Source organism: Myotis daubentonii, chromosome 2 (genome assembly GCF_963259705.1).
Source record: "Myotis daubentonii chromosome 2, mMyoDau2.1, whole genome shotgun sequence".
NCBI classification, from domain to species: domain Eukaryota; kingdom Metazoa; phylum Chordata; class Mammalia; order Chiroptera; family Vespertilionidae; genus Myotis; species Myotis daubentonii.
The window spans coordinates 204,728,231-204,744,828 of record NC_081841.1 but is presented as its reverse complement, the minus strand read 5'-3'; the positions used below and the strand labels follow the sequence as shown (position 1 = coordinate 204,744,828).

At 37.9% G+C, this 16,598-nt stretch overlaps 1 protein-coding gene across 1 annotated transcript in view; it reads right to left on the bottom strand.

Moving 5' to 3' along the window:
* The window catches only part of TEX15 (testis expressed 15, meiosis and synapsis associated), a 62,443-nt gene that overhangs the window by 24,749 nt on the left and 21,096 nt on the right, over window positions 1–16,598 (bottom strand). The window contains exons 3-5 of the mRNA XM_059681102.1: window positions 11,477–11,714; window positions 10,386–10,532; window positions 8,269–8,431 (exon numbers count right to left, since the gene is read on the bottom strand). Coding sequence (XP_059537085.1) covers window positions 8,269–8,431; window positions 10,386–10,532; window positions 11,477–11,714 — 548 coding nt within the window. The remainder of the gene's footprint in view (window positions 1–8,268; window positions 8,432–10,385; window positions 10,533–11,476; window positions 11,715–16,598) is intronic.

The following is a 16,598-nucleotide window of genomic DNA, read 5'->3' as shown; positions in this document are numbered from 1 at the left end:
TGTGATTATATTTTTTAAGTTCAGTAAGCTATAGTAGAAATACGACCACAAATAAAAATATAATTCTTTTTTAAAAAATTTTGTTTTATTGCTTAAAGAAATATAATTCTTAAGAGGGAACTATAGGAAGGGTAAATTCCTATATACCTATATACAAGTATTTTAAAAGGCCAAAATGCACAATAAATAAAATTCAGAAGAATAAACTGGTAAAAATATATTCTGAAGGAGAAAACTTAATACATAATTGTAAATATGTTAGAATACATGAAGTACATGGAAGTCTTCAAAAGATTAACAAAAAGGACACAACAGAACAGTGGGTAAAGTACATAACCCCGCTCAAAAAAAATCAAGGATTAAAGTTTCAACAAACATGAAAAGATGTCCAACCCCAATAAGAAAACAAGATTCCTATTTAAAAACTTTTAAATTGGTAAAGATTTTGAATGATAATAAATAATCTGCATATGTAAGCACTCTTTTATACTGTTTACAAATTGGTACTAATTTCTGGAAAAGTAAATCTACAGTATTTATCAAAATGTAATGTATAATCATCTATACCCAGCAAATACATTTTTACAATTAATTCTTCTGAAATACTTGTTCTAATACTCAAGATATAAATACAAGTATTTTTAGTATTGGCCAAATTTTGGTCTGTTTGGGCCTAATAAACTCTATTGGCCTCACCCTGACAACTCTGAGACCCCGCCCCACCACAAAGGCCTGCAGGGTCTCCCCTGGAAGGGTGGCAGCTAGACATAGTACACCCTGGGGCATTTTCTGAGTGGCCTCAGACCCAACACGGGCACTGAGTTTGAACCTGTATCAGTCTGGTGAACACCACTTGCTCCTACCTGGTGACTCACTGAGACCTACCTTATGCAACTTGAATACCACCAGAGGCTATTTCAGTGACTGAGTTGGCGAACAGAGGTGGATCTTGGAGGGCCTTGTGACATTTGCTGACCTGTCCCTGGGTCCTGGTGTTGGTAAAAGCTTACCGTGGTGCACAGTTTGGTCCTTCCCATGTATGCAACAGGCGCAGCAGAGGTAGCCACAAACTGTGGATTGCTTTGTAACTCCACACAGGTTGCCTAGGTCCAGCCATAGGAAGCATCTGACATTGGCCTGCTTTAGAGTCACTCCCAAGAGGCCCAGAACCAACACACCCAAGTGGCCAGTTTCAGACAACATCAGATCAAATTACCTTCACCAGTGGCATATCCAAAGGAAGATCCTGGCAGATACCAGACCCTGCTGAAGCAAATTCTGCTTCTTGTGGTCAGCACCTGCACAGCAGCTCATACACTGTAGTTGGGGTTGATCCTCATAGTCAGCCTGCGGGTCTACTCTATGCATGAATAAGCCAATAGCAGTCAAGACTCAATTACAACAGAAGCCCACATAACCCAAACAAGGGATATTCCCGGAGCACCAAGAACAAGGGATCAAGGAGACTGTGCCACTGTGTCCCACATGACACATACTACATAAGACTACCCTACCAAAACTGGGAGGCATAGCAGGTCTACCTAATACATACATACAAACAAAGGAGGCAGCTAAATGGGGAGACAAAGAAACAGGCCCTAAATAAAAGAACGGGAGATATCTCCAGAAAAAGAGCTAAATGAAATGGAGGCAAGCAATTAACAAGGTATATAGTTCAAAAATATTGTTAGAAGGATGCACAATGAAACATTTCAACAAAGGTATGAACATAGATTGCTGGGTGGAAAAGATGAAAGGATTAAGCAAATATGAAACAAACCACAAACTCATAGACACAGACAACAGTATGGTTACCAGAGGGGTAGAGGGGTAGGGAGGGGTAGAAGATGGTAAAAGGGGGATAGTTAATGATGAAAAGAGACTTGAATGTGATGAACACAATATACAGATGATATATTATAGAATTACATACCTAAAACCTATACAATTTTATTAACCAATGTCACTACACTACATTCAATAAAAAGTAAAAAGTAAAAAGAATGAACCCAGTAGGAAAAAATTCTTTAGTAAAATAATCCAAGATGGCTGAAACCTATCAACCAGAGTAATTAAATCATATGGCACATCAATAACTATAACAGTAAAAGTACCATGTGCATATGCTATAACAAATGCCCTAGAAAAGGAATCGTCATGCAGCTATTACAAAAATTAAGATAGATTACTATAAAAAGAAAAGCAACTGATTAGAAGATATTCACTAATAATACATCTGATAAAGGGTTAATATCCAAAATTTATCAAGAACTCATAAAACTCAATACCAATAAAATAAATAATCCAATTGAAAAATGAGCAGAGAACCTGAATAGACATTTCTCCAAAGAGGACATATAGATGGCCAACAGATGCATGAAAGGATGTTCAATGTCACTAATCATCAGAGAAATGCAAATTAAAAGCACAATAAGATATCACCTCAAACTTATTAGAAAGGCTATCATCAATAAATCCATAAGTATTAGTGAGAATATGGAGAAAATGGAACTCTCATGTACTGTTGGTGGGAATAAAGATTTTTGCAGTCACTATGGAAAACAGTATGAAGGGTCCTCAAAAAATTAAAAATGAGTCTGCTTTATGACCCAGTAATTTCACTTCTGGGAATTTATCTGAAGAAACTTAAAACACTAATTCAAAAGAATATATGCACCCCTATGTTAATTGCAGTGTTATTTACAATAGCCAGGATATGGAAGCAAACCAAGTGCCCATCAATAGATAAGTGGGAAAAAAAGCTGTGGTACATATATAAAATGAAATATTATTCAGACATAAAAAAGAATGAACTTTTACCACTTGCAATAGCAGATGGGGCCAGCACTAAGAAGCGAGGGCCGAGGGCCAGCAGCCATGGTGATGGGGACGGCGCCTTCCCCTGATCAGCCCGGTCACCTCCTACAGAGGGAGGCCAGTGGCACCAGCAGTGGGGTGATGAGGGCAGCGCCTTCTCCTGATCAGCCTGGTTGCCTCCTGCAGAGGGAGGCCAGACTGCAGCTTAGTCCCACTTCCCAAAGGGCTCCTGGACTGTGAGAGGAGGCAGGCTGGGCTGAGGGACCTGCCCCAGTGCACAAAGTTTTGTGCACCGGGCCTCTAGTCCTATCTAATAAAAGCCTAATATGCAAATTGAATGAATGGTGGAGTGACTGGTGGAAGGACTGGTCACTATGATGTGCACTGACCATGAGGGGGCAGACACTCAATGCAGGAGCTGCCCCCAGCCTGCAGGCCCCAGACCAGCCAAGGTGGGTGCCAGCAGGGCCCCCGATTGCCCTGCCGGTCACCCCACAGATTGGCCAATTGCTGGCCAGGCCTAGGGATCCTACCCGTGTACAAATTTCGGGCCTCTAGTCTATCTATATATACAAAGGCCCAGTGACCAAACGGCAGAAGGAGCAGAATGACTGGTTGACCAGTTGCTATGACACGCACTAACCACCAGGAGGCAGACATTCAATGCAGGAGCTTCCCCCACAGTGGGAGCAGCCGCTAGTAGGCCCAGGGTGAGGCCAAGTCTCTGCACATATCAAATACCTGAGATAATCCAGACTCTGGCCTGACCCCACCAGCTGATGCAGGCCCTCTAAGCTGTGTTCTAGGAAGAGCACAGGGAGCTGGCATAGGTAGATGGCAAGAGGGGACATGACTGTGGACCTCCTGGGGAGGCTGTCCTGTTAGTTGAGGATCCTGGAGCACGGCTGTCCTGAACATCCCCAATGGTGTCACCGTCCTGGCATCACACTTCAAGGACATTTACCGAGTGGCTTTAGGGTGCAAAGCTCTTCGCCAGGTTCCTCCAGGACACAGAACACACCTTTACCTAAGACATTACCCTGAAATAGCAGCTCAGACTAATTTCCTCATCAGCAGCTGCTCAGAGGGCAGGTCCACAGCCACTCGGCTGGCCAGGATGAGCGGTGCACCCACAGCGGGCTGATCCCGCAGGCCACATCCCCACCAGTGCACGAATCTGTGCACCGAGCCTCTAGTTTTAAAATAATATTGAATGTAAAGTGTAATTGAAAAGTAAAATAAAAAATATAAGCTAGATTAATACAAACCAACATGGGAAAAGAAACCTAATCACAAGGTTCAATTTCTCAATAATGAGCTCAATGTCTTAATGTATGCGAAATGTATATTAACATATACATAATGTTAGTAACTTATAAAGTGATTAATGCCAAGTATGGTTTTTCTAAGTCTTTATGCACATTCATTCATTTAATCTTCACAGCATTTCTATGTTAATGGTGAGGAAGTGAAATTTAAAGTGATTTGCCCAAGATCACAGTTTATAAGCAGTAGAACTTTAATTGCTAGTTGTTCAAACTTAATAAAGTCATTTAAATTGTATTATTTTTGGAATTCTCACTAACACATGAAAAATGAACAAACTCAACATCTCCAATAATATAAAAAACTTTAACAAAATGAAATTACAATCAATGAAGTAAACTACCAAATAGTTATTAGTACCGTATATTCTGTGATGATGGAAATGTTCTTTATCAGTGCTATCCATTATTTTAGCCAATAAACACATGTGGTTACTGAACACTTGAAATATGTCTCAGTTATGCCTGGTGTAACTAAGAAATTAAAATCTTAATTTTAACTAACTTCAATTTTAATAGCCACGTGTAACTAATGGCTACTGTACAGGATGGCAAAAGTCTAGAGTACTCCAGAGCAGTGGTCGCCATCTGGTGGTCCATGAGATCCAAAAGGTTGGCAACCACTGCTCTAGAGGGAGAGGAGTATGGTGATGACCAACACATACAGCCTTGAATTTGGGCTTAATACAGGTATTCCTCAAAGTTTATCATCCTGACAGATATCTTCCTTTATTAAAGTAACTAGAGGCCCGATGCATGAAATTTGTGCAAGGGGCTTGGCCCTCACAGCCCCTCATAGCCCCGGCTGGCCCTCGCAGCCCTGGCTTCATCCAGCAGGTCGTCCTGATGGTCGTTCTACTGTTTGGTCTAACTAGCATATTAGTTCTTTATTATATAGGATAAGCTGTAAGACTATGGATGGGCTGGAGTAGAGGTAGGGGAAAGATAATTATTGTCTCAATTTTAAGCCTTATAACTGAGGGACAATGTGAACAGAATGACTAGGCAGAAGATCACCTAGAAAACTGAGCAAACTATAAACCAAACAGACCTAACAGACATCTATAGGACACTATCCAACAACAGCAAAATATCCATTCTTCGCAAGAGAACATTCACCGAAATAGACCATCTGCTAGGGTACAAAACAAACCTCAGAAAAATGTAAAACAATACAATAATACAAACTGTATTCTCCAACCACAATGGAATGAAATTAGAAATCAACAGAAAAAATTGGGAAATTTATGTATACACAGAAGTTAACCACATACTTCTATAAAGCATTTGGGTTAAATAAGAAATCAAAAGGGATGTTAGAAAATACTTTCAGATAAATGAAAATAAAGACACAACATACCAAAACATATGGAATGCAGCTAAAACAGTACTTATAGAAATTTATAGCTATAAATACATATATTGTCAAAGAAGATTTCAAATCAATACCCTAACCTTCTACCTTAAGACACCAGAAAAAGAAGAGCAAACTAAACCTAAAGCAAATGGAAGAAAACAAATACAGATTAGAGAGAAAATCAGCAAAAGAAAAAAAAATCAATGAAACCAAAAGTTGGTTCTTTGAAAAGATAAAAAAATTGACAAACCTTCAGCGACCAAGAGAAAACAGACAACAGATTCAAATTAGAATACAAATGAGAGGCTATTACTACTGACCATACAGAAATAAAAAGTACTATAAGAAATACTATGAACAACAGTATGCCAATAAATTAGACAAAAAAAAGACATATTAGATTAAATAGAAAAATTCCTACAAAGACAAAACCACCAAAACTGATAAAAGAAGAAACATAAAATCTGAATAGGCCTACAATAAGTGAAGACAATGAATTAGTAATAATAATAAAAACTATCCATAAGGAAAAGCCCATGCCCTGGGTGGCTTCGCTAGTAAAGTCTAACAAATGTTTTAACAAGGGGTAATGCCAATTCTTCACAAACGCTTCACCAAAAAATGGAAGAGGAAGGAAAACTTTCTAAATCATTCTATGAGACCAATATTACTCTCATACCAAAACCAGACAAAGACATCACAAGAAAACTATAGATCAATATTTCTTATGAATACGGACACAAAGGTCAACAAATGAACAGCAAATTGATTCCAGCAACATGTAAAATGCTATACCTAGAGTACTAAATGGATTTACCCCAGGAATGCAAGATCTGCTTAATATCTGAAAATCAGTTACTGTGATATACTACAGCAACAGGGTGAAGAACAAAAACATGATCATCTCAATAAGGCCCAGCAAAAGCATATGAAAAAATCCAACACCCTTTTATGATAAAGACACTTGACAACTAGGAATAAGAAGGGACCTTGCTTAACATGATAAAGGGCATAAAAAAGCCTCATAGCTAACATCATACCAGTGGAAGATGGAAGCGTTACCTCCAAATTCTGGAACAAGACAGGAACTTCTATTAAACATAACACTGGCAATCCATTAGGCAAGAAAAAGAAATAAAAGTCATCCAATTGGAAAGAAAGAAGTAAAACCATCTCTATTTGCTGATGGCCTGACCTTGCATAAATAAACCACTAAAAACTCCTAGAACTAATATTGAAATAAACAAGGTTGAAGGACACACAAAAATCAACAGTATTTCTATATACCTACAATGAACAATACAAAAATGAATCTAAGAAAATAATTCTATTTACAACAGGATAAAAAAGTATACAATACTTAGGAATAAATTCATTAAGAGCGTAAATTTTAACCCTGAAAACTTCACTTTAGACCCATTTCGAATGGCTGTAATTTTAAAAAATGAGATAATGGCCCTACTCAGTTTGGCTCAGTGGATAAGTTACACCAGCGTCTGTCTGCAGACTGGAGGGTCCCGGGTTCGATTCTGGTCAAGGACACATGCCTGGGTTGTGGGCTCAATCCCCAATAGCGGGTGTGCAGGAGGCAGCCAATCAATGATTCTCTCTCATCACTGATGTTTCTCTCTCTCCCTTTCCCTTCCTCTCTGAAATCAATAAAAATATTTTTTAAAAGTCAGATAATAGTATGTTTTAACAAGGAAGTAGAAAAACCTTAACCCTCATACACTGCTGGTGTGAATGTAAATGGTGCAGCCAATTTGGAAAAGAGTATAGCAATTTCACAAGTGGTTAATACAGAGTACCATATGACCCAGCAATTCCACTCCTTAGCTATATACTCAAAATAAATGAAAACATTGGTCTACACCAAAACTTGTACAAGAACGTTCATAGCAGAATTATTCATAATTGTCAAAGAATGGAAACAACCCAAAAGTCTATCAGCTGATGAATGGATAAATGTAATGTAGTATATTTATACAATGGGACATTATTGCATAAAAAGGGATGAAGTACTGATACATACTACAACATGCAAGAACTTGGAAAAACACTGGTAAGTGAAAATCACCAGTCACAAAAGGCTACATACTTAACTTCACTTACATAAAATGCCAGAAAGACATATATATATATACACATACACAGAAGCAAATTAGTGATTGCTTATGGGCAGAGGGAATGAAGGGAAAGGGACATGATAGCTTTTAAAGGGCACAGTGTTTCTTTTAGAGGTGATAGTAATAACATATCACACTCAGTAGGCTAGCAGAAACAAACTTTTTTTTAGGTAGATGTATTGGCAAGGATGTAAATGTGTAACCTGATGCAACCACTTTTGAAAACTGACATCGTCTTTGAATTACCTTGCAAATTCCTGATGTGGTTATATACTCTACAGAAAATCTCTTGCACATATATGCACTGAGACACTTAACCTGAATGTTTAAAATAGCAATGTCTGGAATATGAATAGAACTAGAAAGTGTCTAAATATCCCCAGAAGAATAGTGTATAGTCAGAAAATGGAATAATGTGTGTATGTACACATCTGAACGAAAATACTACAGATATACACCAACATGGAAGAATCACACAAATATACTGAACAAAAGCCACAAAAATTCAGCAATACAGAAATTGAAAATAAAGCACAACAACTATTTTGCTTAGAGATTCATAATGTATTAAAATATAATATCCAAAAGTTGTAAGACCAGCACAAATACTAACTACTGAAGCAGAATAATATATGTATCTTACCAGCTCTCTTAGGAAATCCTGTTGAAAGGAATCTCAAAGATGTCATAAGGTGTCCATTACCTACTTTTTGACCAATAAATTTTACTGTGACTATTGCATATGGAAGACACTGCCTAGGTTTATCTACTGGTTCTGAAAATTCACTGTATTCATAGAAGTATACCTGAAAAATAAAGAACAACATTTTTATGCTGATTAATTTTAAGACTTGAATAAGCTCATATTTAAAAAAAACTATATAACTGCATAATGCTATTTATTCATGTCTCCATATACCACCCCTCTTCATATTTTCTTCAACCTTTTTTTTTTTTGTTAAGATGTATGAATTTTTCCCCCACCACATATTTTTTTTTTTTTTGGTAAGCTACCAATGCTAGCAGAAGCAGACACAGTATGTTTTAAAAAGTATTTTTCCATTCAGTTTGTTTTGTGTATGTTGTGAATACTATACCATATTTTATTTGGTTGGAAAAGTTAACTAGGGCCCTAGCTGGTTTGGCTCAGTGGATAGAGAGTTGGCCTGCAGACTGAAGAGTCCCAGGTTCAATTCTGGTCAAAGGCACATGCCTGGGTTGGGGGCAGGATTCCCAGTAGGGGGCGTGCAGGAGGCAGCCAATCAATGATATATATATTTTAAAGCTAATTAGAAAAATAAGCATAGCTTAATGCATTTTACATATGGGAGCATATATTTATACTAGAGCAGTGGTTGCCAGCCGATGGTCCATGGACCACTGCTGATCCATGAGGTCCGAAAGGTTGGAGACCGCTGTAATAGAGGCCCAGTGCACAAAATTTGTGCATGGGTGTGGTTCCTAGGCCTGGCAGCGATCAAAGTGTAAGTGTCTGGTGTGGAATGGCAGATCCCAGCTGACCTCTGGGCCCCGGGCAGAGCCTGGGGCCTCGGGCCCCTGCGCACTCCCCTCCACCTGAGTCACGGCGCCCAAGTGCCCATGTGGAGATGTGGTGAGTGCTGCCGACACAGCAGGCCGGGATGCAGCATGGGCTTCTGGACCGCCCAGCGGCACCGCACGGAAACCAGGTGGGCAATGTACTCTCTCCTGGCTGGCCTCACAGACCAGCTCCTTCGTCACCAGGAGGAGGACCCACGGGTATGGGGGCGGGGAGGGGGGGTTCCTCGAGGGCACCTAGTACCTGAGCACAGGGGCTTCCCTGGCGCATGAGCCCTGGCATCCCTGGGGGGGGGTAGCAGGGGAAGTGAGAGCGAGCTCAGCGGACACCCTGCATTCTCACCACACCTCTGTCCCCGTCACCCCTGCCCCCAGGTAGCCGGCAAGAAGTCACAGCCCCCAGCCCAGGCGCCGCATCCCGCATCGCCGACACCCGCCACGTTCCGTGCTGCCCCCTGGTGGTCAATGCACGTCATAGCGAGTGATCAAACTCCCGGTCGAATGACCGCCCGAGGGGACAATTTGCATATTAGGCTTTTATTATATAGGATTTCTAGAAGATTTAACTTCATTTAATAATATATATGTTTATACATAATATGTATTATATAATTTAATCTTATATAGAAGATTAAAGGTCTACTGTCTCAGCAATAAAGGACAGAAAATTATCATTTCATGTAATGACCAATATAAAAGTAATTTCTCCTTTTGTAAAGTACCAAGAATCAGTAACATTATTTCAAAATAGCCTTGTTTGCATTCTTTGCAAGACAGAAATGAATCTATGGAACATCTAAATAAAAGCAGACACTGTACTTTGCCCTGGTTGCATGGCTCAGCTGGTTGGAGCATTGTCCCATATACTGAAAGGCTGTGGGTTCAATCATCATATAGGAGGCAAGCAATCGCTGTTTGTCTCTCTCTCCCCCTTCCCTTCTCTCTAAAATCAATGGAGCATATCCTGAGGTGAGGATTTTTAAAAAAAGGCAGATACTATACTTTGAACAAAGTTAAATATAAATCTGAAAACGTTTCTACTAAAATTCTCAGGTAAGTATTAAAACATCTTTCACTATTTATTTATTTAAGATCATATTATATTAAGTATTTAGTATTTTGGGAAGTTATTTTAAGTCTTGTATCATACAATGTAAAACATGTGACTTTCAAGTAGTCAAATGAACTAAAACATTAACATACTGCTGAATTGTAGGCTTGTAGCTCAATGGTATCTTTCAGAGAAGGTATATTTTTCGACATATGGCAATCAAAGTTAGGACAAGGATCCAAAGAAACTTTGTTTTTATCCACTGAAGGCTGAATTTTCTTCACTTTTCCAAAGAGAACCTTAAAAAAAAAAAGGCAAAAAGAAGGTCTGTAAAAATACACCAAAGCACTTTAAACTGTCATACACAGAGAGTTGCGAAGCAAGCTCTGTTTTAAAGCAAGAAGTATGAAAGAGCTTTTTGGAGCTTTTTAGTATGTTCCAAATTTTCTAAAATTAGCATGTATTACTTTTTAATGTAAAAATAAATTATGCCTACGAATTTTATAGTTGAGGTGTAAAAATGTAAGAAAGTATACCAAATGAACCAATGATTTTACACGAATATACACACATCCTAAGTTACACAACTGAGCATCCTGCCTAGCTTCTGTGATTTTAGTAATCCTGGCAAAGCTGCAATTAACCAGAAAGTGTATCTTAACCAATGTGTTGATGCTTAAGATTTGACTATAAGATTTACTGTTTTCAATTTTGAGTAATTTTAGACTTTCAGAAAAGTTGAAAAACAGTTCAGAGTTCCCGTAGACCTGTACCCAGCTTTTCCTAATGTTAACATCTTACATAAGCATGGAAAAATTATCCAAACTAAAAAATTAGCATTTTATAATACTACTAACTAAAATAAGCAGTAAGAGTTTAGAACTTTAGCGTAAGCCAGAATAATTCTAATCGATGTTTTGAGGAAGGACATTTAAAATATTCTGACATTAATTGTGGTCTGAACAAGAGAAAGAAAGATGATCAATTAGGGAAGAAAAAAAATACACTGGGAAGACAAAGATGATAAAGGCTGCCTTTGCTTACTTGGAGTTTTAGTTTATGCTGCACACCCTACTAGAGTCAGATAGGTGGAAATTTTGAATGATGCTAATGATGACAGTAATAAATATAATTATTATTTGTTTTACATAATGTAACTAAAAACACTAATAATAATTCATATGTTCAGGTCAATTTAAAACAAACTGAATATAATATTTAATATTTGTTATAGGTTACCTACCTTAAAAATTATAATACTTTCTACATTAATGCTTCTACTATGAGCATAATTCAAGGCAACATCAACATGTCTAAACATATAAACTCCAAGAAGAGGATTTCCTAATATCTTCAATGTAGACGTTTTGGTACTTATCCCATTCTTATATATCTCAGCCACATCCCTCTGAGGAAGTGATAAAAAGCAGAACTGATCTTCTAGTTCTCTGCCATGTCTTCCATTCTCACGCATCTCTGTCCTGAAGCAAAACAAACAACACGTAGTTAAATGAGAAGAACAATAGAATTTTTAAGTAGAAAATAAACATTCCAGCTTACTACAGTTAGAAAACAAGACAATTATTGATAACATTCAGAGGTGACGGTGTCCTATGGAAACAAGTTAGGCCAAAAGTCATCTAAGGAAGAAATTCAAGAAGTAGTTAGAAATTCAAGTAGAAGTTATAAACTATATTTTGTTTAGGCTAGTGTTAATAAGGGCTAACATTTCCTGAATGCTGCTAATATGCCCAACACTGTTAAGACTTAAACTTTACATGCGTTTTGTCATTTGTTCTCAACTCCTCCAACACTGAATTACTATTATTATTATTATACTATTATTGTTATACACCTTTAAAAAAAAATCCTCACCTGAGTATATTTTCTCCATTGCTTTTCAGAGAGAGTGGAAGGAAGGGAGGAAGGGATGGGGAGAGGGAGAGAGAAAAACATCCATGTGAGAGAGACACATCGATTGGTTGCCTCCCTCAGGAGCCCCGACCAGGCTGGGGATTGAACTGGCAACCGTTTGGTGCTCGGGCTGATCCTCTAGCTACTTAGCAATACCAGCCAGCACTGTTATACACATTTTTAAAATGAGGAATATGATGTTCAAAGAGTTGAAACTTGCCAAAGTAGCAAAGTAACAGAGTTGAAATTGTATATGCTAGCTTTGCCCATTAAGTTGCAGAGCTAGAATTCTTACTTATTTGTGTTATGAAGGATATGCATTTCTTAAATACATATATAGAGAGAGACACATACACATATACACATATATATGGTCAACTATTAGGGAATTCCATTCCTCAGGGATCTAAGATAGCAGCTGAAGAAATAAGCGAGAATTTGATTACAGACCCCTATCTTAGTAGTAAGACAAATCATCCTCAGAAAAGATTACAATCTAAACTACAGGTACTCTTGAAATTCTGACTACAATCAAGAATCACTTAAAAAAAATACCATCCCCCTTCAATTGGCAGATTAGATAGGGAGTTCTGTAAGGCTTGTTTATGTGGCAGCAGCTCAATCACTGGGACAGAAATGTGATGCCAAATGATTATCAACAATGGACCTAGAAAATAATGTGTATACCACAAAAGAAAAATTGATCTTGAAAAACCACATGCTGCCAATATTTGTTATTTCCTCAATGCCACTCACAGAATTTATGTAAAGTATACTATGCACATTAGCATATTAATATTTTATTTGCAAGAATGACTCATCATTAGTAGTAAACAGGGCACAAAACACATGGCAACAGTTACGATCAAGATGAACTGATTAGACCATGACCACTTTTCTCTCAGTTCCTGGGAATGTCAACCTTAACTTTCAATTCCACGAGTCATCACTTCCTGATCTTGCTTTCAAGATGACATCAGTAGATTCTGTGAAACACTAAGATCTCTATGTTGATTGTTAAAGTTTAATTCTCACAGAAGTATTATAACACGTTTTGTAATACCAATTCCTCAACTGATTTTTCTTAGGATCTGGAAAAACATTAACTTTCTGAGCAATGCCTGGAAGGACTGCCTAGAACAGTGGTTCTCAACCTTCTGAACCTTTTAAATACAGTTCCTCATATTGTGACCCAACCATAAAATTATTTTCGTTGCTACTTCATAACTGTAATGTTGCTACTGTTATGAATCGTAATGTCTGATATGCAGGATGGTCTTAGGCGACCCCTGTGAAAGGGTCGTTCGACCGCCAAAGGGGTCGCAACTCACAGGTTGAGAACCACTGGCCTAGAAGGTTCCAGATATTTGTTCAGAATGTTTTCCCACATGGAAACACTAAACACTAGCACAAAGAATGGGAGGGAGAGAGGAAACTGAAATATAATGGGGAAGGCTTTTACTTACAAAGCAGGGTTTCTCAACAGTGGTACCGCTGATATTTTGGGCTGAATAATTCTTTGTGTCACCTAGTCATCTTACTGGCTAAACATTATGTCCTCTTTAAGGGATTGAATAGAATGAAAAAAAAAATCAACAAAGATCTGATCCACTGGTCCCAAAACCCGTATAACTAAAGTAGAAAATGTTCTCTGGAGTTTTGTATTGGTAATTGTTATGCCCAGATTTCAGGATCCCCAAAAGACCACCAGGGAGCCAGCCAAGTCCGATGCAAAAACAAAAAGAGTCTTTATTAGAGCTAGCTCGAGCTCCCCATCCGCCCGCTTGCTGACGCAGAGGCAGGGGGCAGAGAGAGCGAGCCCTGTGGGAAGAGGGGTTTTATAGGGGGGGTTGGAGTAAGGGGAGGAGAGAGGACTGTGGGCCCTGTCGATTGGTCAGGTGTAAGTTGGGGTCTTGTTACACAGGATGTGGTTGTGTCTATGGCAAGCACTTCCCTTGATTGTCATTGGTTAGTTTAAAGAAATCCTAGGTGTGGCTAGCAGAGGCTTGGGCTTCTGGGAAGAAGCTCCTTGCTGAGCACATGGCTAATGGCTGCTGCCCAAAAATGGAGGATCCGGGGCAAGATGGAGGGCGTAGCCCTTGCCCTTTCAGTAATAATATTAATAAGAAATTCTTTGTAGTTTTCAGAATTACATTGGGAAAAAATTAGGACTAAAAATATGACTTTGATAATAAAAATGACCAATAAAGAATTAGACTTTACAACTATTTCTAGGTCTAAAAAAGTTTTGTAAAAGGTTGACTTTTTGCAGTTACTCAAAACTACAATCTATGTCAGCTTGTCAAGTGACAGAAGCTCTGAGTTTCAAGACCTCCATTTCAGACATGATAGGTAAAATGAATCTAAATAGTCTTTTGTGTTTATAGTAACATGTAATCAGAAAAGAATATGAATAACTACTACATACAAAGTGCTCTATAACTAAGAGACATTAACACCCATCAGAGTCTATGCTAATGGGGTATTTATATTATCTTAAGTATCAAAACTAGATAAGAGTTAAGAATAGTTTTCCAAAAATGTTTTCTCATGTTTTTATGCATCAATGCTAATGAGGAATACCAGTAAATGTCACAATTTGTCAGCCCCTGAACCTTACACATACTTTAAGCTCTGGAGTTGAACTTTTCATATCAACCTAGTGCTCAAGTGTTAACTTCGTAGGTAGATATACTCTTGATTGTGGGTTGGTCATTATTTTTATTTATTTATATTTTAAGATATTTTTATTGATCTTAATATAAAATCAATAAAAATATTTTAATTGATTCTGGGTCTGACTTGTGTTAATTTTTAAAAATTTATCTTTATTGTTGAAAGTATTACAGATGCCCCTATTTTACCTCCCATTGACCAGCCTCTCTTCCACCCTGCCCCTGCCCCCCTTGGTCATTATTTTTAAACCACTATTTTATTAAATATTAAGTAAATAAGTATAAAAGATTTATATGAGAGAGCTTATATTGATAAAGAAGTTACATATAAATTAATATAACACAACAAATGAGTGATAGAGATAGGATTAGAATCTTGGAAGTCTTTTGGAAGACCATGAACTTGTAACTGTGTTGCCATGATGTCTATCTACTGAAACCAACTACAACAGAGTTCAAGGTGCAAGCGCCTCAAATAGAGTGCCTGTGCCACAGTTAATATGTTACATAACAGATCCCGAAGAAAACTTGTACAGTTGGTAATGGATAATTTGTATGAGTAAATGAAATACCAGAAGTATCATTATCTCCATGTTTAATTGGAAACAAAAGAATGCTATTTAACTACAGCTACTGGCTATGCAAATACTGGTGGTACAGAGAGGAGAGAATGAAAGAAAGCATTCAATTTAAATTAAGTTTTTTTTTGTTTTGTTTTTGTTTTAGGAAATAAAGAAAATGCAATTGACTTTGGAAAGCTTGAAAGGACACTTAATTGTTTTCAAATCCATCAAATTGCTGATGATGAGTGACCATTATGCAACTGGAAGAAAGTGTAATACATGAAATGAAGCACCAGCAGTTAAGAGAAATTGGGATTTAACAAAGTTTAAATAAGAAAGAAAAGTTTGATTCAAGACTAGTGAGGTGGCCCTGCCAGATGGCTCAGTTGGTTGAAACATCACACCAAAAAATTTGCAGGTTCAATCCCTAGTTGTGCACATATGGGAGGCAACCAATTGATGTTTCTCTTGGATTGATATTTCTCTCTCTCTCTCTCTCTCTCTCTCAAGTCAGTAAATGTATCCTTGAGTGAGGATTAAAAAAAAAAAAGAGTAGTGATGTCACAAACATGGTGAAGTAGAATACCTCAGCCTCTGGCCCCAACAAAGATCAATAATTAGACAGCTATCCACGAATAAAAGCAGCTCTAGTAGAGCTCTAGAGTCCACTTAAGAAACTTCAGCAATACAGTGGCACAAAACACTAGAGAACAACTACACAAAAAGGGTAGGATGAAAGCTTCATATGCCTGCATCATCTCATTCCCCCAAGTCGGCATCGTCCAGTGCTGAGAAAGAATTCCCAAGGTGATTTCCTCTTGCTGGGAAAGTGAGAGCAGGGAGAGTGACCAGCTTCCCCAGCCGTCGGGAGTACTACATGAAGGACCTGCTTTGGTACTCCAATCAGAGACCACAGGGGTATGAAAGTAGAAATCAATAACAGGAGGAAGAATTAGAAATTCATAAAGATGAGGAAATTAAACAATGCACTCCTGAACAAACAATGATTCAAAGACGAAATCAATAGGGAAATTTAAAAACATTTTGAAAGGATAATGGAAACACCATATACCAAACTTTATGCGATGCAGCAAAAGCAGTGTTAAGAGGGAATTTTATAGTGATAAATGCCTACATTAGTAAAAAAAGTTTCAAATAAATCTAACTCTACACTTTAAGAAACTAGTAAAAGAAGAAGTAAGCACACAGCAGT